General features: G+C 40.8%; 1 protein-coding gene across 1 annotated transcript; it reads right to left on the reverse strand.

Moving 5' to 3' along the window:
• Positions 1–76: 76 nt before the first annotated feature.
• On the reverse strand, positions 77–26587 carry LOC117257528 (adhesion G-protein coupled receptor G1-like). Its single transcript, XM_033627785.2, has 15 exons — positions 26427–26587; positions 26241–26313; positions 20447–20712; positions 18114–18303; positions 16112–16157; positions 15710–15824; positions 12373–12495; positions 12017–12124; positions 11388–11430; positions 11151–11257; positions 10771–10886; positions 7771–8027; positions 7572–7671; positions 6333–6595; positions 77–4794 (listed from the first exon to the last, which is right to left on the reverse strand). The coding sequence occupies exons 2-15, from the start codon at positions 26302–26304 to the stop codon at positions 4667–4669; spliced, it is 1926 nt and encodes a 641-aa protein (XP_033483676.2). The 5' UTR covers positions 26305–26313; positions 26427–26587; the 3' UTR covers positions 77–4666.

Below are 26587 nucleotides of genomic sequence, written 5' to 3' on the forward strand. Positions count from 1 at the left end.
TGTAATTACCCGGCACTTACTAGTTAGGGACTGTTCCTTATTAATAAAAGGGGGAAAAAAAAGGAGAGACATCAAAACGGTTGTATTTTGTATTTATTTTATGATTTTTAAAGAAAACATGGATTGGATTTTCAAATTTCCGACGGCCCTTGGACACATTATGTGGGATAAACGTTCTTCATTGTGCACAGCTTCATTTACAGAAACACAGATACATAGCCAACAACAAAAACAAACAAACAAAAAACCCAAAACAAAATAAGAAGACAAAAACCAAAAAAAAAAAAAACACCCGAGTTTTTTCTTTGATACATCATATTCTTATCATTTAATAGGCTAACTTAAAGGTCTTAATAGCTTTTTTGCTCTGAACATTAGATAACATGATGCTGTATTGCTGAAATTCATTAATTAAGTGTAGGAAAGTCATCAAGTCTGACCATTTTTCCTTATGAGTAGGCTATTTCCAAATATAACAAAGAAGTGTATGATATACTATTTGTTGACTCAAAAATAGCATTACAACAAACATATTTATTTCAACATTTATCTTAACTTTCCAATTTAGAAAGTTGTTAACATCAATCCAAAAACATTTGGGTGCGTACACAGTGGAAAAACAAATAAGAAATACTCTCTTTATCTAGTCCACAGTAGTTAACCATAATCAATATTCAGCTTCAATATTTCTAACACAAGCTTTACCACATAAATTCTATGTAATATCTTAAAAGATACTTCCTTGCACTTGTTATTTATCAGTATTTATCATGCAAGGAATACCAGAAACATCTAAAAGATGGGACAGTGACATAACTTGGTGTGTTCCGGATGTGTTTTGGCTGGTTGATATACTATAGTATCCACTGTTTTCTGCTCTGCACCACGCTCATATGGCAGTTACGATATCGGGACAGCATGGAAGCATAGTGCCCACCCTGAAGTCCCATTCCTGTCTTGGCTCAGCCACCTCCATGTTGAGAACCATGTCCAGACAACTCATACATAGAGTTCCTTCAACAACTACTACCCAAAGAAGCTAAAGAAAAACAGAAATTCTTCTTTCCTGTCAGGATTATGTTATGCAGTTCTTGATGGAGCTAGGAGCTCCAGCAGGAAACATATTGCTGGGTTTTCCTGGGTTTTTGCTCCTTCACACTCTTACCACAGTAAGTGGCCCTGCCAACCTGCAGGGTTGCCACACCAGCAGATTGGCCTCTGATCATATGGTCAGGTAACAAGAGCTTCATACTTGTAGGCTATTTTGGGTTTCTATTAGAACACGTTTACATGCTTTAATTATAAAAAATCACACTTTATTTTCTCCATACTGTCTGTGATGGAACACCTATACTCATCCTCTGTCTGAAACACTATTTTAGCACCTGTCTCTTTAAGCTCCCCTCCCAAAAAAGCCCACTCTACTCTGATTGATCAGGGTATCTGTGTCTTCTGCTAGGTTATTCAAAGGAGCCTGGGACAAGCTCTCTGACCCCATGGGAGTTATGGGGTATGTCACATGCGCAATATACCTGGAACTGCGATGTTGGAGAGTTACAGTAGACAGATGGTGTCCGCTCCCATGCTTCTGTAGGTGCACTCTTTTTAGCCTCCTTGGTCTGTTATTCAGGATCTTTTCAGTAGTTGCAAAATTGCAATTCTCACCCACATCCTTCTAAATATATTTCGGACTGTGGATGCCTCAGTGAAATAAATCATTCATCTCTGTTCTATGATAATGTGCCAGCCATTGAGCCTCCTAGAAAGTGCAGACCAGATTTTACTGTGCATGCGTTTTACCCCAGTGATATGATGCAATATGACACCGTGACTTCTTTTCTTTTTAATCTCTTTGGTCCTCCGTATCTTGGCGATTTATAATAATAACTAGATATTGGGTGCCCAGATGGGACCTATTCATTCCAATGGAGTTGCCTGGCACATGAGCCAAAAAAGTTGCTAGCCTCTTGGTTTACTTCTGTGGTATGCGGCCAACTGAATATGTGCAGCAGTGTTTCTCCTGCTGGCCCCACCCATGAGTTCATGCTGAGCTCATACACCTTACATTGTGATGACACCATAGATATTTAAAATGCTTTTGTTGGCTTGAGAAAAGTTTTACACATATAAAACCTCCATGGATCAAAAGGTCATAACTGACCTTGTTTGCAATTCGAGGTGTCCTTTTTTTACTGTAATACCGCAAGTGGCCACTGGGAAAAATTGCCTACAAGACTGATCAGTGCTCCTGGGGGTCTGGCATTGCTGCACTGTGGCTGCTAGATGCAGCTGGGGAAATGACTGTTGCACAGTAAAGCGACATTTTCTACCATGAAAAATCCTGATTAAAGGCTTCTCAATACAACTGGACATGCTCCAACAGGAATCAATCAATCAATCAATCAATCAATCAATTTTATTTATAAAGCCCAATATCACAAATCACAATTTGCCTCACAGGGCTTTACAGCATACGACATCCCTCTGTCCTTAGGACCCTCGCAGCGGATAAGGAAAAACTCCCCAAAACTGGAAAGAAACAACATCAATGAAGAATTACATGTTTACCTGATGTTTGCATGAAGCTACATGTAACAGTGTAGGCTATGTAAACACTTTAAACGACATGCTTGGAGCAGTTGACCATATAAAGAAATTTATCACGGGCCAATGTCAGCTTGTCTCAAAAGTAGAAAAAACTTTTGAATTCAGAACGGTTTGAAGCCTGATGTTTTCCACACAGGGATTACCTTTAGATATGTTTACCTCATTATTTGAAACCTCATAATAGGTTCAGGGTGTTGATAGGCAGGCACTAGCTAGCGCTAGCATAGCTAGCTAGTTGAAATGTTGGCTACTCCCTCTACTGTGAAGTGATTGGCTGCATTAAAAGCTGATAAGTATTTGTCTGACAGGGGAATTTGGGCCCCTGATTGGCCACATTAAAAAAAATTATTGACAGAAATTCCGCCCTTTTGAGCTTGCACAAGCGCACTTCTAAAACGGTGGCTCTCCAGCTCTGCAGGGGGATGATAATGACTTTTTCTTCTATGACATGTTAAATGTCTGCTGTGAAAAAGGTTTATTGATCAGTTTCTCGTGGGCAGCCATACTACTGTAAGTTGATTTACAGTAGAGAAGATTGTTTTTCCACAGTGCTTTACTATTTACAGTAACACATTCTGTGCGTTGTCCACAGTATCTTACTGTACATATTACAGCAAACTACTGTTTAGATTACAAAAACTGGTAACAGTGTAATTTTTCAAAGATCATTCAAAGAATATTCTGTAATCAGTTTTTGAGTTATTTATTATGTGCATGTTCTCATGGGCAAGAGGGTGTTATGTCACCTGCAGTTTAAACTGTGTCCCTGGTACATTCAAACTATTATTACTACTGCAGTCTCTTTTGCTCCTTCCTGAGAGGCACCTCAGTGCAGTGGATTGATGGTCAGAAAGTTCCTTACGCTGTCAAAGGCAGTCAGTGGGTCAGCTTTGATAACCAGAGGAGCTATGATGCCAAGGTTCAGTACATGACTGTTGTGGAAAATCGCAGATATTTCAACAAGTCTCTCTACATGTGAGTTTTATTGTGTAACGTCTGACTGTCTCACAGGTGGACTATCTGAAGAGCAAGCGGCTGGGAGGAGCTGCTGTGTGGACTCTGGATATGGATGACTTTTCTGGACAGTTCTGCGAACAGGGCATATATCCACTGATATCACAATTAAAACATAAACCCAGTGAAGGTGAGGCACTTTACTCTTTCTTAACTCCGGGGATGTTAATTCAGTTCCTGGACATGCAGAAATTTGGAGAGACACTGGCTCACAGGTCCATGTTATTATTTCTCTCCTGCATTAATCACCGTGTTACCCCACAGACTGATCTATTATTAGGGCTGGTAATCGCCAGAGGACCCCCAATAAGATATTATCACAATACTTAGGTCATGACACACAATATTATTGTGATATTGTGATATGCTGAGTATTGCGATAAAATATATTGCAATTTATTACCTTTTTTCCAACTGTAAATTATTTCCCCAAAGGAAAACTTTGTCAACATCAGTTTTACCTCATAAGATAAAGTTTTCAGTCTGTTCATCTGATTTTCATTGCAGTAAAATGTGATGCAAACACCATCATAAAACATTAGTCATAAATGCTGCATATACCTGACAAACTGAAATGTTGGCAGGTTCAACTCCTTCCGCGCAGCCATATTAAGCATTTACAACACAATACAATATCACCATGCATAATGTCGCAATACTATGCTGTATTGATTTTTTCCCCCACCCCTGGCGTCTTTCCCCACCCCTGGCGTCTACAGCGTTGCAGTCAGTGGTGAAATGTTCTTCTTTATTTTGTAATTTACTTAAGAAGACTGTATTTTTACATAAAAAGCTTGGCTGCGGGTGCCCTGATAGGTCACCGGGTAGAGTGCGTACCATTAAGGCTGAGTACTTAACCTAGCGACACAGGTTCCACTCCGACCCAGGCCCTTTGTTGCACATCATCTCCTGTATCTCCCTTGCCTTTCCTGTCTCTCTCCATTAAAAAAAAACAGAAATGCAAAAAAAAAGAAAAAGAAAAAGCTTGACTGCTGCAGCTTTGATTTTTCCTCTGTGTTATGTGTCACACCTTTTTTTAAGTCTACTAACTCATCTCCTGGGCATGTAGCATGTGTTGCCTGGTAGACCCAGTACTGGTGCTGTCGAGAGCAGAGCCATCAGTCTCTTCCTGCATCCAGTCCAGCATATAGAGCCGCAGCATCAGGGTGAAACCTGGGAGAGCAGAGAAGAACCAAGGTTCAATTATTCATTTATTTTTTCTATTAAATTTTTTTCAGGATCACTGGTTGCAGTCTAACTTAAAGGGACAGTTCACCCTAAAATGAAAAATACACATTTTAAGGCTTACCTGTGGTGTTATTCATCAATCTAGATTGTTTCAGTTTCAGTGTGGTGCTCAAAAATGTTGAAAAACTCAACAGCAATGTCCAGAAATAATGACCCGGTTACTCAAAATAATCCACAGACCTTGTTGTGAGCAGTTTCATCTAGGAACTATTTTCTTTCTATCAAACCACACCTGATAACAGTATCACCATGCAAAAGTATCTGCTCATGGACAAGAGGCTCGTGCTCATGACATCACAGGATGTAGACATTAATGGCTGCCTCCTCAGCTCAGCTGTAATGTTAGCTAGCTCAGTGGTGCTAGGTGAACATGAAATAGAGAGCTGAATGTCTAATTGTATAGAGAGATGTACTGATCTTCCCCTCTACATTGTAAAAAGAAAGCAAAGAAGTGTATTTTTCCGAAAATGCCTGAAAATTTCAATACATGTTTAGTGTAATATTTTTTGTGTATAATGTGAACTGTGAATGCAATGCATATTGTATATGCATATTGTCACTTCTTGCGACCATGGAGCACCAGTGTGACTTGCAAATACTATTAATATGAACTGGAAAAATGTGTTTCCAGCTCACAGTGAATAGATCCTCATGTTTAAAGGCACAGCAGTAACAGTTTAACTTTGTGCTAACTGCTAACAACAACTGCTGACCGGAAGTTTCAAGTACACAGCGAAAACCTCATCACAACTGGGTGCTTCGAAATAAAAGCACCAGTGGTTCTACTTTGAATTATTTGATTATAACAATACGTAATTTCATTTTATTTCAACAGTGCTTACTTTAACTTTATTGTAACAGTACTATAAGTACCTACTTTGGCAGTAGCTACGTTTTAACTTTATTGTAACTGCAGTTCATTTAATAATTTTGTATTTTAGTAGTTAACAGTACTTCAAAGAACATTTCAAAATATTGTGGTATATTTTGTGTATTGCGATATAGCCTGAAAATATTGCAATATTATTTTTAAGCCATATCACCTAGGCCTATATGTAAGCCTAACCAGTTACACTGTTAAACTGTAACATTTTAGCGAGTTGGCACAGGAAATTCTCTTACTGAACTATGAATATGAAGCAAAAATGGGGTCAATATGTGGAAACAGCTTTTCTCCTGATAGGCACCAGTAACAGCATGTCTGGATTTAGATCAGTATATTTGCCTAAGTTACAAATATGTGTCAGGTAAGATAATATAATGCCTGAAAATGTAAGTCTCTGTCCTGTTGAGATAGATCTCTCTAGTATGCTCTCTTATAAATAAGACAAAAAAAAAAATATGTAACAGTGCACACAAGATGATAGAAGCTGATAGCCAAGCTCCTCATATTTGCAGTGTAACAACATCTCTGACAGAAGTCTATATTTGTTTACTTGGCACAGTGTACTCTAAACACAGACCTTGAAAAGAGTTGAAGATGCAGGAATGGAAGAAAACAGGGCCAAAGTCCAGGAATGTCAGACCCCAAGTTGTCCCAAAAAGGCATATGAGGCCCCACAAGCTGAGAAAAGCCGAACGGTTCTGCCTCCATTCATCCCTGGTGCGGATCTCCCTGTTGACCAGGAAGAGCATCACGATTCCCGAGAACACCAGGATGGCCAGGATTGTCAGATTGGTGAAACAGTGGGCCAGCAAGCCCTTGTGGGTCTGTTTCATCCAGCACCTGGAAACACCAAATTCACTCAGAGAAGGAAAAGCAAATAATCACAAAGAGGACGATTTAAATGTCAGAATAAGGTTTCAATTAATTCAGCTTTGTCTAAAACATTTATTCCAACATTCTACCATCACCTCTCGTCCAGCTCCTGGGTGGTTAGGGTGGTTAGGGATGTTTGTTGTCTAGAGAGTTCATATAGATGGAAAGGAGGGGCTTCAGGGTGGTTGTGCTGGCCTGGAACCAGCTTGTGGTGTACTGGGCCAGTTAAGAGAAGAAAAAGCTGGGCAGCTTCAAGGGAAAGGTAATGTTGGATGTTTCTTAAGTTTGTAATGCTGGTTTTTAGAGTGTTGGATATCTTTTTGAGGTGTTTCTTAAAAGTTCTCGTTGGATCCAGACTAACTTCAAAGTATTAAATCTGATTGGGCATTGCATTTTTTTGCCTTAAATGTGGACCTTGGGATAGGATTGGATATTTAGTCTGATGGGAAAAAAAAACAACAACAAAACACAGCGACATTTTTTATTCCTGTTTAGGGTGAGGCAGGAGTAAGTGAATGGAGCAAGAAAGTAGCAGAAGGGCCTGCTACTTTCTTGCTCCATTCACTTACTGGCATTTGAAAAAAAGGTAAAATTAGAGAGTTTGGAGAAAAGTGCGATGGTGGGCAGTGTCAAATACCCTCTTAACATGGATGTGATCGTTTCTAGATAGCAGCAAGTCATCTCTGTTGAGTGATTTGTTCTGAACCCAAACTGCACAGGATAAAGAGTGACATCACCAGTATTTGGGTATGCAGTTAGTTGCTCCTGCACCTTTTCAGCAACTTTAGAGATGACTGGTAATCTACTTACTGGTCTGCAGTTATTTCGTTTATGCAGGTTTCCAGCTACTGTGTTTGCTTTAATTTTTAAATAACAAAGGCACTACTGCATATGTTTCTCCAGAGAAAAAAAAAATCAAATCTAATAAAATAATGTTGCTTACATCAGATACAGATTGGAGGCATCTTCGTTTGGCCCAACCTCTTTGACTCCATAAATGTCACCGACTCTAGCCAGGATGATTATAGGAGCAACAGGGAGACCTGAAAAAAGTATTTGTTTAATGGTCATACATTAATATCAAATTTACCCTTATGTGCCATACAGTACATTTGTAGAAATATTACTTTAAACATGCTCACCAAAGCCGACCAGGTTCTCTATGTAGGGCTTATGGGAGGGGCTGAAACCCACGTAGATCAAGCGGAATGTGTGGAAAACTTCTATTCCCATCCAGGTGAAGGAGCTGAGTAGGGTGTAGTGGAGACCTGCCCCCACCCAGGTGCACGCACTCTCCCCCATGTTGGCCACATCCCCAGTAAAGAAGAAGAGCAGATTGAGGAAGGCGAGAGACACAGCCAAGCCCAGCTGGATAGATATGGACTGCTCCCTAGATCGCCTGGTGAAGGGAGAGTGGAATGAAAATGAGTAGCTAGGTTAGTTAATTCCTAATAATCTATCTTTTTTGACAAATAAAGATAAAGATATATAAAATATATCTTTTGTAGAGAATGCTCCTTTAACCACCAGAAAACCTGAGGTTGGGCGCTGGGCACTACTCTTGTGCCTACTCTGAGCCAACTTTCAAGAGCACTGAGGCAAGTTGCGCCTGACGTTGCTAAGCGACCATAACCATCCCCATATCATATCCCACTCACTAGAAATCCTGAGTGCAGAGCTGATCTTCTTCCACACGTTGTTTCTTCAGTGTGTATTAAGTCTAAAATATTGACCGTGGAACAGATGTAAATCTCTGGGTAGCCCTGCACTAAAATGATCAACTTTTCCTCCATATTTATCACAGACTGATATTTATGGAAGAAGGGAAAGGTATCTGTGGTCGGTTGTTCCCCGTCACATGACATGGTGTGTGCTGCTGCATTCCAAAAGTTGAACTCTGTTTATCTCAGGGTGCAGCTATCACGCCCTGAAGAAACGGCGCTTGGAAATGCTTGCATGTTGCAGCGGCATCGCTCTCACTTTGGAGCACCTTTTGTCTGAAAACAATGAAAAACTGGCACAAAAAAACTGACATTGACTTTAAAATACTTGATGCCTTTCCCCACAAACCCAAAGATTAAAAAGTATGTTATTTTAAAAGTGTGCCATGAATCAGTTAATTTCCCTTCAGTTCCTTGATTAACTAACATTAATGTTATTTGTTCTCAGCAAGTCAACACTTTTTTCCTCAGATCCACTTTGTTTGAACCAATCTAACATCTAACATCCAATCAAGTTGCAGGAGAGAACCGTGAAGAACAAATGTTAGTTTACTGAGTTCCTGGGTAGGAAAAAATGACACCTAAGATCATTTTGTTAAAGCTGCAGTAGGTAGAAAGCCTGAAAATGGTTGATTTTTGAGTCTCATCTGAGTTAGGTTTTGTTCGTCTCCGCCCTCAGCCCCTCCTACCAGACGAGCACGCGAGTATTTTATCCTACTTGGTTCCATTTCTCCTTCTCTGGGAGCCTTGGCTCTCCCTCACCGCGCAGCAGCCCTCCCCATCCCTCCCTCGCGGACCCGCACATACTCCCGAGCCTCAGCTCTCCTTCACCGCGCAGCAGCCCGCCCTGCACATACCCCCGAGGCTCGGCTCTCCCTCTCCGCGGAGAGCCCTCAGCTCCACTCCCACGGCCGACCCTCGCGCCCTCCGGCCGGGCCCGGCCCGGCCCCACCTCACCCCTGTTGCCTACTGGAGCTTTAATGTACTAAAACTATATGCTGGTAAACAAAAAACAAATTGCAGTTTGCAAAATGTATGAGTTGAACAACTTTAAACTTTATTCCACATTTGAGGTCGAGTCAAGTTGAGGCTAACATAGTGAACGAGCTAATGCTCAGCTAACATTAGCTGAACAGCTAAGGAAGTTTTTGGCAAACTTGTTTTAACAAATAGATGCAAATTTTAAAAAGGATTAATGATTTTTGTGAATTTAATATTGGCATAGGCTAATATTTGTGGAAGAGCGTATTATGACTTGTTTAAGACTCAAAACTCAAAGTTTTAGATTTGGGACTTGCCTTTCTTGACTTAGGGCTTTGACTTGGGACTTAAGGTGCTGACACACCAAACCGAAATCAAAGAACTAGTGGCGACGAAAGCCAACTGTTGCGTCGTCTACATTGCCTCACATTGCCCTGTGTCAGCTGCATTTGAACACACTACAAAGACTACATCCGACGGCCAAGTAGCACGTACGTTTTGCGCCTGCGTGAGAGGAAATAACGCAAAAAGGGAAACTGGAAGTCCGAAGAATGCATGAGATAAACAAAGTAGCGGAGTGAGAGAGTGGTACATCCTGTCAGCTGAAGGGTTTCCTAACTGTGCAGCCGAGCACCGCAGCACCTCCATGGACTATCACATCCAGACGGTCCCGGTGTTTCCTCCGCAGGCTCCACTTAATTCAGCTTCACTCAGCTGCCTGACAAACCCACTGCTTCTTCCCACTTTAACCTGAATAACAAACCGGGACTCGGTGCTCCAGTTGGATCCAAACGGAGAACTGGTCATGCTGCGGCTATTCAGGTTAAAGTGGGAAGAAGCAGCGGATCTGTCGGGCAGCTGAGTGAAGTGGAGCCTGGTTAGCCCCGGTTTCACTACAGGCAGATTCACTCCCTACAGGGGCGAGGAAATAAAACCTAAACAGCCAATCAGATTGACCTCTCTCACCAACAAGCTCCGCCGCCGATTCAACGTGCTCAATCGGCCGAAAAGCCGCCGACGCCAAAGTGCCGACGGTGCGGGACACACCGCAAAAACTAGGGCGACAGACACTGACCGAGGGCCCGACTTTGGTTGACGGCCAACTGTCGGCTTGGTGTGTCAGAGCCTTTAAATGTAAAGACTTGACACTTACTTGTGACTTCAAAACAATGACTTTGGCCCACCTCTGCTTTGTTGTGATAGTTTCTGACTAACATATCATATAGCTCAGGATAGACAATAGCTAAAGGAACAGCAGTGACGACACCAGTACCTCTCTGAAAAGTTCAAATACAGTCAGAGCGCTCTGAAAAAAGATGCTGGGCGCAATACTTTTTTCTCTAGGTGGCTGCATGTGGCCACATACACTCTCTCATCATTGAGAACAATTGAAAAAAGAAGATGGCGCATAGAAAAAAACCTGTGGACACAGGCCCTCACCTCTTTCTGCAGAGAAAAATGATGAATGTGACACAACTGATCACAGACATGGCACAGCCCAGAGATGTAATGATGGTCTGGGCCAGGAGGGGGCGCACTGGGCGAGGCTTCATTTGCTGTCAGAGGACACAGAGCAATGAGTAACATGGCCTTCATGCACCTAAATATGAGTACATATTTCTGTTTTTATGTATTTTTGTGTGTTTTTCTCTATAAATTGATGTTTATAGTGTCTATATGTGTGTAAACTTATGTGGAGATGTTTTGTAGGTTGGTAACAATGCTGGGTACGTACATTTTTTCTGCATCATGTTACTTTTTGTCTTAATTATTTGTTTGTGTCAAGTGTAAAAATTTGCAGTGTCTGCTGCATGACTCACCCCAAATACAGTGAAGTAACCCAGATGGTTACAGAGGCACTCGGTTTGATTTGCTCCTTTCTGTTGGGTCTTGCATCCATCCACCAACCAAGTGACCTGCGACGGAGCTGCACAAAGACAAATACAGATTTAAACATAGTTAAATACCTTCTGTGGGAGGTAGGGTAAATAAATGGGGAAATAGACATATATGTTGAACAAATATTATTTATAAGGTTGGTTGTAAGGGGTTCAAACCTTTCCCGGTGTCCCAAGAAACACATTTCCTGGAATATATCTTCTGAAATAAAAAGGGAGAGAAAGATACATGAGCTGTGATCGCTTCCCATTAAGATCCTGTTATTCCTTCTGGGACAAATGATGATGGTGTTACACTACATGGTTGGTTAATGTGCATGCATGCATTGCATAGAGGAAGCAACAGCATCATCTCTTTTTGCAAGATGTGAGGTAAGAAGAGAAACCTTTGAGTGGTTTCTGTTTGTTCTGTGGGTACTGTGTGCCTGAGAGGCAGACAGCTTGAGGCAGACGTCATGGAACTGAAAAATACGTCTTGTTTTTTCATTAGCATTCACGGCAAACCCAAACCCAACCAAAAATTTGTGAAAAATATCAAACTATACACTTCGTAAGACCAATATATATGCACCATTACCCACAGTTAAACAGTGAGCAAGACTTAATTGGTTCACCAAAATAATTAAATTCACTGCATGTAACATCAAATACTATGTTTATGTGTTCATCAGATTCCACTACTGTATTTCTGAAATAGATCAACAATAAAATTTGAAAGTACAGATTCAGACAACATAAAGTGGACATTGACCACACTGATCAGGGCACAAAAAAACATACAAACTTACAGGTATCACATTGTGGTGAAAGACAATCCTAATTGGCTCAGACAGATCAGTGATGACCTTGTTCTCTGCAGTGATTCCCACCACATCCACAAGAATCCTGTGACCCTTCTGGAAAACACACACACACACACACACACACACACACACACACACACACACACACTCCTGTCTACTGATATAATGCAGCCTACATTTTTATACATGTCATGTCAGTGGAATTTGGGAATTTGTGTATTATTTTGAAGTCTAGGCTTTGATCAAGAAAAATGGCAGATAGGAGGCATATGCATGGAGTCATGCTGACATCTCTTCTCAGCTGCCTGTGTTACGGTAATTGAGGAGAAACAGAACCTTACCGGGCACAAGAATTTGTTTTTGAAGAAAGTGCAGATGACTTTGCTGGTCTTTTTTGAAGCTTGTTTCAGAGCATGGGGGATATAGACAGTGGTAGTGGACTCTGTAGATGCACCTTTAGAGGCCTGGAAAACAGAATATACTGAAGAAGGATCACTGCACAGTTAGAGATGGCATAACAGCATTTGAGTCAATTCACTTTCAAGTCGATACATAAAAATTCATCACCATGCCACCTTTTGGAAGAAAACAATCTGGTGTTCAACATAGACGGCAACAGAATACACATACCAAATTTCTACTTAAAACAAATTTCTACTTCCTACTTTAAATTAATGACGCTATGCCAAAGAGTTGCTGTGTTGTTGAGTGCACCAACAGTAAATCCAAAAACCTCACATTTCTTGCATTTGTTTCCCTTCCATGTCATACAATAGATATAGACCAGACAGGCATTGCATCATCACCAGCTCTGTGTCCCCTTTTGGGGGAAAGAAACGCTCTGTCACATCAGGAGAGAAACGGGAAAATGCCGAAAAGTGGTTGTGTAGCTGGTTAACCAAGGCTTTCACATTGAATATTCAGTCCATTCTCATTCCAAAGTTGTCGAATACCCCCCGGTTTGTCAGTGATTTCGGCGCCAAAAGCCACATTTCATGGAAGTATTAAACGCCAAGTGGGTGGCGTCAGTTTGTAATGTGGCCAGATGTAACCTTTTGCGGCAGTATGATACACTGCTGGATGGTGTCAGGTTGAAACAATGCCAGTAACAACATAATATAAGGAGCTAGAGAGTCTGTATAGGGTGGGCTGGAGGGGAGGTGGATGGGTCCAATAAACGCTGGACTTTTACTGTGAGCCTGGTGTTTGCCTCCCGTATGAATGTAGAGCCAAACCATGATGTTTTTTCTAAACCTAACCACATGCTTTTGTTGATGTCCTGGCACTGGTTCTCGTGTCCCAGGACGTCAATGGCAGACGCAGGAGGATACCTAGCACGTAATATGTAGACATGAAAGGCTGCTGACATAATGGCGATATGTGATGACTTGGGATGAGAACGTGTTGGAATATTTACCGTCAGTGTTGTAAATCGCTAACATTAAATTATGCTAGTGACAGTTACCACTGATGGATAGCGAATGTTGCTGCAGTAGCCTAAAGTCATTAATTGTAGCAGCACAAGACTGTCACCTCCGACTAAACCCTAGTTTGGATCAAACTGGCTATTAACGGATTTGTTATTTACAGACAACACGCCTAACAAATATCTATGGATGTCTAGATAAGCAACATCTGGCCACTGGACTGAAGGGACATGATGGCAGTCAACCCTAATTTATTAAGGTATTGTGAAGGCTCAGATTCAGGCAAGGTCACAAAGAAACTAGACTATAAAACAAACATTGGTTTAACAATAAATAAATGCATACAGACGTGTCAAAATTACAAACAAAAAATGTCAAATTGCATTGACTACAGGATTTGGCTTTCTTTCCCCAAAAAGGCACAAGCTTGACATTTTGCAAAGTACCAGTATGTGCTGACTGCATGCTGCTGTAATGACTGTATTTCCACAATTTGAAGCTGATACTCACAATAAAAATCCTTGTGTTAACGAATAAAGGGATTCTGTCCATAGAAATGTTGTCATAGCACTACATTTTGAAGCCACATGTGTCACATAGAAAAAATCAGCGAGCCTCCAAGCCTCTTGATGTGCCACAGCTGAGCAGCAGCTGAGCCATACCTGAGCAGCGCTGCTCATGCAGGCTGCTCTAATCTGTTTACACAGGCACCGAAAAGAAAAACCCTCAACAAGTTCCAAGATGCACATGCACTACTCATGCATGCAGTGTGACCTGGGCCTTACACCTCAGATGGGATAACATGATCATAACTCTGCAATCTCTGACAGCCATCTCAAAGTATTGGTTGTTTTTTTTAACCAAGCTCGTTGGTTGTTATGGTCTGGTTGTTATGCGTCACAGACATATACAGCACAACAGGAACCAGAGTTCCGTGATGACATTTTAGAAAATGCTTAACGTTAGTCAATCAATCAATCAATCAATCAATTTTATTTATAAAGCCCAATATCACAAATCACAATTTGCCTCACAGGGCTTTACAGCATACAACATCCCTCTGTCCTTTGGACCCTCACAGCGGATAAGGAAAAACTCCCTTTAACAGGGTTAAAGGTTTAGGTATAGTTAGGTATCTGTTAAATAAACAAAGCAATATTTGCTAAATTACTTTCAAAAGAACCACTGTCGGCATTAAGCCACCAAGATAAGCCACTGAGACTAACCATAGACAGTCAAAGCGACTAACTACTTCTGCTCTTACACTGGAAGATTTACCCATAATAATCATTTCTACAGTAGCGCCCTCAGGAATAAGGTGAATAGTAAGCCCCTGATTCAAAATTGACAGGCACAGCCACAGGAATGAAACAGTGTACTGAGTTAAGCTGCATTAATCTGCATGAAACAAGTCAAATCGATGCCTTCCAATGCTTTCTGTCCAATTCTAGGGGGGGAATAGATTTTTAGTGGAAAAATTGATATCAATGTGAGTTAATCTCTGAATCAGTTAGTTACAGTGAACTTAACTGAGAGACTAAGTGCTTTACCGTCCACCCCTAACCAGGAATGCTTGCTTTCTATCCATTGCTGCCTCTGAAGAAGAAATTCTATTTTTTTTCATCCTTAGCAATATTGTTACAGCTTTGTTTTCCAACATAAAACTAATCTTACTTTTTGGTCCATGGTTCCAGCAAAACAGCCATGAGATCATAAATAACTGATGTGGTTTGTGTTAGTGTCTCACAGGAAATGTGCTTCATTTTTGAATATTCAGCTAAAATGCAACTAAGACGGAAGTGGTGTGGTGTCAATCTTGCTGATGTGGTCTGTGAAGGCTACAGCGTATAGGTTAACACATGACAATTCAGTGTGAATTCTGAAGTTCAAAGTTTACTCAACCGAAGAAGCACTTAACAGCGCTGAGATCGCCCTGATTAAAGTCACTAACAACGTGCTATCATCCTCGGACTACGGTTTGATCATGCTTCTTTATCCCAGTGCTGCTTTTGACAATTCATCTCTATCAACAACTACAAGTCATCCATAGTTCCTGTCACCCACACTGCCCCCCGAGATGCTTGGACCCTTTCTCTCCATCCTTTATATGCTACCCCTTGGATAGATCCTCTGCTTTCAGTTGCTGACCTCTCTCTCTGGAATTCACACCACATAAAAAATGCCCCCACACTGTCAGCATTCAAGAAGGCCCTCAAAACCCACCCCACCTCATATTGTGTGCTTGTCTTACAGGTGATGTGATACTGTAGCCTCTGAAATCCTCTTTCATTTCCACCTCAGAGCTGTGAGCGCAGAGACTGTGCATAGTCCCTCCAGCCCAGGCCATCCCCGCAGTCTCCTTAGTCCTGGATAGACACATCAGCACACACCACTGTGATATTACATCAAAAACTGTGGTTTCAGTTGGTCATTCAAAAGAAGCAAGATCATTGTTGTTACCCCGACTCTAACTTAGTAAAGTTTCACTTGCTGTTTGTTGTCAGAATTTCTCTTGATTACATAAATATTTAACAACAGTAGCCTTAGCATTTACAACAAAGTCATGTGAGAAAGGATGTTGACCAAAAACTGCCATGCTACTTTGACAGTAAATGTGATGGTACATTTAAAAAAAAATGAGAAAGTAATTTACATGTTGACTTGGGATGATCCATGGCTCTCTTGATCACATAATGCCTCTGCAAAAAACAAAAAACAAACAAACAAAACAAAAAACAAAGCTTTGAAACTGTTACAATTTAATAGAAATCTGAATCTTAAGTCAATTTGTATGATCTCTGAAGTTTGGGCTGAATGAAGTAAAGTCTTTATGTCTTTATGTTTAAAAGGTAATCCATTAACTCTTAGATACATTTAAAAGAAGAAAAGGACATTCAGTGAGGTAACACTGACCTAGAGGAGCAGAATATAATACAGACAGTATTCACTTTATGTTCAATCAGTAAAACCTTTAAATATATTCTAAACTAAGCACAAAAAGTTGGGAAATTTGTGTTTGGTAGGTTATCTCTTTGTTGTAACAATGCTTCTTGGCAATAGATCTTATACCATTGGAAAGCCTGCTTATTTCCCTTTCAAATGGTGCCACATTTGGAAGGAACATGCATTTGTGGGATGAGCAGCAGAGCTGAGTATGTGGGTTGCGCCCATGAACAATTTGCCAAATCTTCTCTGCAAATGCCAAACAGCTTTTTTTTTTTTTTTTGCTGTTGACTCTCTTTTGGTGTTGTTTGATGGATTGGATGAGTGAGTGAAGTCTGAAGAAACAAGACATATTGGCAATTTAACAATTTATCCATTTAACAAACAGGAGCCTCAGTAATGTGTGGAAGAACCACAGACAGCCACAATCTCCTCCTCATGCTGGTCACACACTGCTGTGGGATGACATCCCATTCTTCAACCAGCATTTGTCGCAAGTCAGCCAAAGTGGTTGTGTTGGTCACTCTGGCACGAACAGCACGCCCAAGCTGATCCTGAATTCTGAATTCATCTTGGAGGATAGAGTTCGGTCCCAGACTGAGATATGGGGTTTGCCACTGGTTGCAGAATTTCATCTTGATATCTCTCTGCATTGAGATTGCCTCCAATGATGACAAGCCTCATTTTTCCAGTGAGGGAGATGCCGCCCCACAGCATAACACTGCCTCCACCAAAAGATGTAACTCAGTGCAACAATCAGCAAAGCATTCTCCGCGTCTTCTCCACAATTTGACCCTTCGATCCAACTGCCGTAGGCAGAATCTGGACTCATCGCTGAATATAATGTTCCTCCACATGTTAAGGTGCCGATACCAGCGCAAACGGGCCTGATGGTGAAGGGCAGTCATAGCAGGCCTCCTGGCAGCCCTGTGAGACCGGAGATTGGCTGCGTCTGTTCCAGATTGTCTGGGCAGAGAGCCGTCAGCCATATCATCCTGCAAACCTTGACTGCATATTTGTAGAAGACTGCCTACGGTTCCTAAGTGCTGACAAGATGAGGAAACGGTCTTCTTGGGGTGCCATCTTCTTGGAATGCCCACTTCGCGGCCTGTGTCTGACATCACCCATTATGTGGAACTTGGCCTTCAGTTTTCAGATGGTGCAAGGGCTCACTCCAAATAATGCCACAATTTGGTTGGGCGGAACACCAGCTTGAAGTTGCCCTATCACATAGGCCCTATCTAGATCAGTCAAACGTGGCATGCCGATTCTTGGAGCTGACACCAACTGACCACGGTGGCAGGGCCCATGCTCACAGGTGCTGACAATCAGAATCTCTTTATTGTCATTGTACAACTACAACGAAATTGAGGAGGCACCTGATTGTCAGCACCGGGAGGTACCAGAAGCTCAAAACAAGAGTCAATAGCAACAGCAAAAAAAAAAGCTGTTTGGCACTGGCAGAGAAGATTTGGCAAATTTTTCATGGGCGCAACCCACATACTCAGCTCTGCTGCTCATCCCACAAATGCATATTCCTTACAAATGTGGCACCATTTGAAAGGGAAATAAACATGCTTTCCAACGGTATAAGATCTATTGCCAAGAAGCATTGTTACAACAAAGAAATAATCTACCAAACACAAATTTCCTTACTTTTTGTGCTTAGTTTATTTACACATGTACAACAGATACCATTCATTCTTCCTTACTGCAGTTGATGGAATATCCACTGAACATATAGGCTGTTCTTATTTTGTCAGTGATGTAATCAGCTTTGACCATTACATTCATGAGGCCATAGGCTGCTCCAGGTGTGCTGTAACCACCATCAGTGAGATCAGTGCAGCAGGAGCCCTGCAGGCTGGTCGGCCAGCACAGATAAAGGTTCTTTCCTCCAACCTGTACAACAAAACAAGAAAAACTAAAATGAGCAACCTTTATTAAGCTCTTTAACAAGGAATGCAATTAGCCTGCCCAGAACCCATTTATTTTTCAAACACCAAGGAAAAAAACTGTAATGATGGATTTCTACTCCAACACTCGGTTCATGCTGGACACAGGAGTGCCGCTAAGTGCGCCATTTTTCTGTGGAGCACTGACCATTTGCTTCTGGCGCCCATGTTAACTAATTGGACTGTTCACACTGGATGTGGCGTGGCCTGGCTGGCTCATGATCTGCAGTGATATTAACATAGTAAATAGTAAATATGACAATAAATGGTCTTAACAGACCTTTTTTCATTAAAGAATGACTTAATTTATTTTTGGTGGTGATGGTTATAAACAAAGTGAATATTGTGCACTGTATTTGTCATCACCACCCAACATATCCTCATTTCTGAAGTATGTCCAGAAAACAGTATGTTTAAATCCTCCTGAGATGAATATTCTTAGGACATAATCAATAGGATGAATTATAAGCTGATTGTATCATTAGAAAATTAAATCAGAAGTATAGCTATTCATTTTGCAGTCAGATCGACCATCCATTCCAAAGGACAGATTTTTTTTAAAAAACAAATCCTGCGTAAAAGCTATAAATCTTATAATTTTTTGACATGTATGAATAATATTACAAGTGATGTTTACATTAAAAACAGTTTAAACACAAATTATGTATGATAACAAAATTATTTCTAGACTGAAATGTGCCTCGCACTCCCTTTTTGCCTCACAGTCCACCATCCTTGTTTAAGAAAAAGTCTGCATCCTTGTAAAAAAAATAAAATAAAGGGGTGTGTGTGGCTCTACGTCAGTCCACTTTAGATGACGTGGAACCTACTAAGTGGCTTACAGACAACCAGTCAAAGTCTGAGAATAGAGTGCTCCAGGGATAATGTTTTTTTGTAGGCCAAGACAGAAGTTTGCTTCGCCCTGGTTCCCTTGTCAAAATGCCAATGGGATTTTTCTATTGGATTTTGGATTTTTGCAGAAAATAAGCTCTGTGGCAGATAAACATTTATGGTACTCACATGTTTTGTTCAGCAAGATAATCTGCACAAATGAACATCACTTTTATGATTTTTGAAGCCTAAGTATAAACCCCAGAAATAAGAAGCTAAGGATAGTCTTTAAACCAACCACACCATGCTCGCATGACTTAACATCACTACCACAACGAGGCTGTAAAGCCTTGTTCGACGTGAAGGCACCCTGAAGACCCATTCAGCCACTTGTATGCAATTGCCCTTTCTTAAGAGACAGTAGAGTTTCAACATCCACAGTGGGGTATTTACTTAAGTATTTTATGTTGTAGAACAAACTGTGAAAGTCTCTTAAGCCTGTGTTAATCACAGACCTTATTTCAGACGGCAAACCAAAAAACAATTCAGAAAACTGACTTTGAGATGAGGGAACCATCAGAACAAAAATGTTAACTAATTTCTGGGTTTAAGGACGTATTATTGGGGCACTCTATTGAGGTGGAGTCAGACAACAGTAGTCACAGATCTAGACGTCCTAGAAATATTATGTCCACTGGAATGGATTAGGATCTGAACTGGTTAGGCAATGTTGGCATAATTGTATGCGGTACACATTTTCTGTTTGTTCTTGCAATATATGCTTTTCACTTGGTAGGAAGCAGAAACCTTAACCCACCTAGAAACCCACTTTATACTTTGAGCTAGACGACGCAGGGAGGCTGGAGCCTATCCCAACTGTCACTGGACGAGAGGCAGGGTACACCCCGGACAGGTCGCCAGACTATCGCAGGGCTAATATATAGACAGACAACCATTCACATTCATATTCACACCTATGGTTAGAATGGTTACAATTTAGAGTTACCAATTAACCTATTATCTGTGATGATGGAGAACATGCAAACTCTGCACAGAAGGGCTCCCCCACCCTGGGTTTGAACCAGAAACCCCCTTGCTGTGAGGCAACATTGCTAACCACTGCACCACCATGCCAGCTGGGTGGAAAATGACAGTTTAAAAAACAATAACCTTGGTTATATTAGTGTTTAGATGTTTCACCACATGGAAACTCCTCCATAAATCCTCATCTTGTCTCCTTCCTCCATTTTCTGTTTTACCTGCAGCATCAGCTGGTCCAGCAACGGCTCCCAATACAGACAGAATTGATTTTCCTCCTCTGATTCAAGTCCAAGCTCCTTGACGAGAATCACTTCAGACCGCCGACACTGGGCTGTGATGTGCCCATCGATGGACAGAGAGCTCTGATTAGCTGAGATTGAGATCCCACTACAGCCTGTGGAGAGGTTGACATTCAAGCTCAGGGGGCCCTTGCCATGGCGCCAGGTGCCACAAAAATTCCAGTCAAGGTCGTTTTCACTGAAACCTGAAGGAAACAATAGGGACACACTGACAAAAGGTGGCTTGATGTTTGGTTTTCTTTTAAAGGTCCAGTGTATAGGATTTGGGGGGGTATATTGGCAGAAATTGAATTGAATGTAATACAGTGTAATAAATATGTTTTCTGTAATGTATATGACCTGAAAATACAAATTGTTGTGTTCTCCTCACTTTAAAATGAGCTGTTTAGTATATCTACATAGGGAGAGGGTCCTTGTTTATGGAAATAGCCAAGTTGCATCGTCATGTTTCTACTGTAGCCCAGAACGGACAAACCAAACACTGGCTCCAGATAAGTCCATTCACATTTTTGCGTTGGCCACCATAGTAAGAAGCCCAGCTGCAATGTGCAGCATCAAAGTTACACTCTAGTGCAACACATTAGCATGTGTTGCACTAGCCGCCTGCAATGATTTGTAATGTAAAAATGTGTCACTCCATGTTTCACTGTTTCAAATCACCAAGTCTGTTTCTTTTGGAGAGGGAGAGACCTCTGTGGATAATTTTGCTGTTGTTGTTTTCTTATTTTTTGCTCCTCTTTTTGGTAAGAGATCATTTAAGAGTGGTCGAGAGCGCACTTACCAAGAAAAGAGACAAACATGCGGGTTTCACAGTCCACAAATTGCTGCACAATCTGAGTAAACATAAGTTTGACATTTAAGAAACACTTAAAAAGCGCATGCATTTTATAAAATCAAACTTTGATTGTGTTTTAAAGTAATTATAATTAATGGATTACTACATTTCAGGGCTAAAAAAGATTTCTATTCATGGTCCACTGATTCCCATTACTGTAATTTCAGTTACTGTGTGTTCCTCTGCTGACCAGTAGTGAAATGTAACTAAATACATTTACTCAAGTACTGTACTAAAGTACTAATCTGAGGTACTTGTACTTTACTTAATATTCTAATTGCATGCCTCCTTCTGCTTCTCCTTCTCTACACTTCGGAGGAAAATGTTGTATTTTTTTTACTCCACTACAATTATTTAACTTTAGTTAGGCTACTAGTTATTTTAAAAATTAAGAGTTTTGCGCACAAACAATATGAAAATATACAGAGCACCTTAAATGATTAATTGACTGATTTAAGAATTAATTGATAACTATTTTGATAACAGTTTAAGTAATTTTTGATGCAAAAAACATTTCATACTTTCAGCATATCAGATACAAAGATTTGCTTTCATTTTGCGCCGTTGAATTATTTTATTTTTACACATTTATTTAAACTTTTCTGCCTGAGTACTTTTTTCCTGATCATACTTACATACTTTTACTAACGTAACATTTTCAATGCAGAGTTTTTGCAACAGAGTATTTTTTACAGTGTGGTATTAGTAGTTTAACTTAAGTAAATTATCTAAATACTTCCATCACCACTGCTGATGACACGACAAATGTTTTGTCATTGCTGTTTTTATTTATTTTCCTGTAACAGCAATACTGACGCTCACATCACGTCATCACGTTTACTTTGTTTACGTTTATTTAACAGTACATTGATTTCCCTACTTCCCTACTACTGATTTCCCTACTTCTTCTTCCAGCCTATCTGTGTCATCTCTGGTTCTTGAGTCTTTGCACACGGCACAACACTTGCCCATAGTGTTAAAGGGGTCTTACCTATGCTAACATCTTACTTATGATCAAGTGGGATTCATCATTCAGTACACTTGGGTAAGAGCAGATTTGGATGGTTAAGCACGTTTGATGCATCTAAACCCAGTTGTTGAAAAAAATCTAATCTGGATTAGAATGATCCAGATTTGGAAATCCCATGTTTTTCTGTCTACTATTGTACTGTACTACTGTACTAGAAGGCTTCATAGTTAACCTAATATCTAATTAATCACAGTAACAGTTTAACTAATCCAGCCTGATCCCCACTGGAATCAGGATAACACTGGTGTACCAATCCTACTAAAAAGTTTTGAACAACACATACTGAAGGTTTGATCCAGATCAAAACCTGATCTACCTGATCGAATGCAATTTCAGAACCCTCTTTTTCTTTTCAGTGAACCATTTTGGAGATCCGCTTTAATCCAATATCTGAAATCTGATCAGATTACCTCTGAACAACTGGGCCTTGGAGTTGATTTATCTTTTTTATTTATTTTTTGCTCGTAACATAATGTTAAAAGAAAATATGAGAGACATTTAAGAGACTGTAGCTGCATGAGGCCCATTCAGTCTAAATAACAGTTGTGAATGCAATACTGAAACAAACACTCAGGGCTCTAGTTTCCTGGCGCAGCGCAGGGTGGTGCAGGGTGGCGAACCCCACGCAGAGCTAGTTTAGAACAATGCAACCCGAGGCGCGCTCAGTTTGGTAGTTTGGCAGACCAAGGTGCGCTGAGATGGGTGTGGCGGCGCAGCAGGGGGAGGTGTCGACAGATCCAGCTTGGCACAGTGACAGTTTCGTGCCAAAAGGCTTCGCCGAAGGTGCGCTAAAAGCTCGCCAGCTGAAACCAGGTCTACTGTCAGCGCAGGCGGAGCGCAGCCGGTGTAAGCCGAAGTTTGGCTGACCGGCGGACAGTGCGCACATGTCACCAAAACCTCACAGGCAGGTTTCCAGAATGTCAGGCACATTAACAATGCAATAAATACCCAAAAAACCACTATTCAATGCAACTATCTGCAATCAGCACATAAATGTATCTCTATATCGACTGTCCCGTCACATCTGATGTCAGATCAAAGGGGATTGGCACCGTTTGGCACGTTTGGCACGCGTAATGGAAACTCAACCTGATTCGATTAACACAGCTGCAAACTAATGAGTTCACATCCCTCTCAGCCAACCACAAACAGCCACAGCATCAGATAGGGAGTATATATTCAGTATCTGTCATCTTAGAAAAGTCAAAAGAAAAGAAACAGAGTGAGACTGCGAGAGAGAAAGAGAGAGCGCACGCATGCACGAGAGAAACGCAACATTGATTTACAATTGTGGTGACCTTCTCCCAGGCTGCCTTTGCAGCATTGCTTGCAGTTCCGTATATTCGGACACTGCGAGCTTGGACCTTCCAGACCAAAACGTCAGTTTCCTCCTGGGAGAAGTTTGGCCGTCTGACGCTGCTGCTCTCTTCTGCCATGGCGAATTGAGTAAACTCTCATTACGCCTTCGCGCGGCGCATTTAAGGGTGAGGAGAGGGGCTCATTTGATTGGTGTGATGTGCGTAAAACCCACTCCACGCCTTCTCTCCTCCCTCTTTCCGACTTGCGCAGGTAGGAGGGACAGAGGTGGGAAAGAGGAGTAGCTGCACCAGCGCACACGGTGTGCCAAACTAGCAAAATCCGCCTGGCCACACCCAGTTGGTGAAGCGCAGGTGCGCTGCGCCCCCGCCTCACCCGGTCTGCGAAACTAGAGCCTGCAAGGTTTATTTACAGGTTAGGTAACATTACAAAAAATATTCATCACAAAAAGTGACCTCACCCAGCTTTGAATCAGTGTTATTTTCCTGAAAATGAGGGAAAACTGAAACCACATTTTACAATATTTTTATGGGCTCAAATAAGTAAGATTTTGGACATTGTTGCACATGCTGGTGTTTCTCAGTGTGCTTTCTGTATTTAATAACAATAAACTGGACTGGACTAAGAACACTGAAGCTCTCTACAAGAAGGGCCAGAGCTGCTTCTATTTTCTAAGGAGTCTGAGGTTCTTCAACATCTGAGGATGTCTTTGATGGCCAGTGCGATCCTGGTGTGTGCTGGGACAGCAGGTTGAGGGTAGCAGATGCCAACAGACTCAATCAACTCGCAAGGCCAGTACTGTTGTGGGGGTGGAGCTGAACTCTCTGATGGCAGTGTCAGAGAGGAGGATGCTGTCTAAGATATGTGTCATCGTGGACAGTGTCTCCCACCCACTCCACAATGTGCTGGTCAAACACAGGAGCACATTCAGTGACAGATTCATTCCCCCAAGATGCACCACAGAGCGCCACAGGAAGTCATCCCTGCCTGCGACAACTCCCATATAACTCCTCCCGCAGAGTTTCAGCAGCTTTGAGTCAATAAGACTGGGACTTGGACTTAATTCACCTATCTGCATTTATAATTCATAATTATCTATTATGTCTCTAATAGTGACTGTGCAATATTCTTAAGTATACAACTCATTCTAACCAAAACCTAATGCATATATTTATTCGACATATAATGCACATGACAGTACATATTTCTTAGTTTATTCTTATTCTTGTCTTTATTGATGTATATAATGTATTAAACATTATGGCATAATACATGTTCTATATTTCTGAATGTAACATACTAGTTTATACAGTGTAAAGTAGCACAGTGCACATGTTTGTATATTTTCACACATTTACAGACTCAGCACAGTGAAGATATATATTTTATTCTTAATATTATAAGTACTAGTATTAACATTGTAGCATAATGCACATTTTTATTTTTATTTCATTACTTTATATTTACATTTTTCTATTTCATACTCTTATTCTTATCTATAATTCTCTATTCTTTACACCAGAGGGACAGTAACAAATCACAATTTCCCCTCGGGGATCAATAAAGTATTTCTGATTCTGATTTAGTCTGTACCTCTGCAGAGTTTTTGAACAGGTTCATGAGGGGTGGTTTACCACAACAGATGTGATATGAAATGTTTTCTGAACATCATTTACTAAACCTAATAATCTTATTGACCCTCACTGGAGCTCATATATCCTCCCTTGCTTCAAGATACTGACCCTCACACAGTTCTGGGTACAAGTTAAACTGCGTTCTTGTGTCAGTAAATACTTTTATATTGTTTTAGGAGGCACTTGTGCCTAAAGCACACAATGCTACACTTATCATGAAATATAACATGTAACATATAATGGCAATTAGGACATCAGTTACAATGTTATTTTTGTCTTCATTTGATAGGACAGCTAGTAGTGTGAAAGGGGGAAAGAGAGGAGATGAAATGTAGAAAGGGCCACATTCGATTCCAACCTGTGGCCGGTGTGGCAAAGACTTAGCCTTTGTACTCCACTGGGTGAGCCACTGGGCACTCCATCAATTACAAATTTGATGACATATATGTCAACACTTACTACGTAATACTAATACTGTTACAGATAAAGTAAAAGCACTCTAAGGTCGCTGTGTTTTGTTAAAAAATGCAAACAGCTACATGGTAAATGCTTTATGATCTAATCAGATCATCATCCTCTACTCTACAGAAGAAACATGTGGTGCCATTTTTAAACCAAATCAAATCAATTTTATGTATACAGCACACTTAATAACAACCACAGCTGACCAAAGTGCTGTAAAAATGGATGGCACACAAATATAAAAGATTTAAATAGGCAGTTTTCTATGTTGCTTTTTATTGTCTCTTCTTGTACACTTCTACCCATAACATATACCACGTACAAGAGTCGACACAGCAGGGATACAGTGTGTAGTAACACAGATGTGACAATGATATGTGGCCAAAAGAGTAACTTAAGATAAAGGTTTTTTTTTTCCTAATGTGATTGTCTTACCTGTAGAGAGGAGGATGATCAAGATGAACACAACCCTCAGGTTATCTGTCAGCCGAGGCTCCATTGGTAACAGCTGTTATTGGGAAACAAAGAAAGAGAAATGCATTTGTAAAAGACAAACAAAATAGTTTAACTACCTGAAAACTTAAAGTCATTCATCAACATTGATGGCGAAGAGATAGTTACCTCAGTATGACTTTTATCCCGAAATCTTTTAAAGCCAAATCCGTTGTCTCACTTTAAAAATACCTTGTTATCACTTTACCACTTTGTATTCAAAACAAACTATCGGACTATAACTCAAATGTGGGAAAAAAAGTAAAATACAAAACCTGAGGGAAGTGGCT

The sequence above is a fragment of the Epinephelus lanceolatus genome, chromosome 1, assembly GCF_041903045.1.
Source record: "Epinephelus lanceolatus isolate andai-2023 chromosome 1, ASM4190304v1, whole genome shotgun sequence".
NCBI lineage: Eukaryota > Metazoa > Chordata > Actinopteri > Perciformes > Serranidae > Epinephelus > Epinephelus lanceolatus.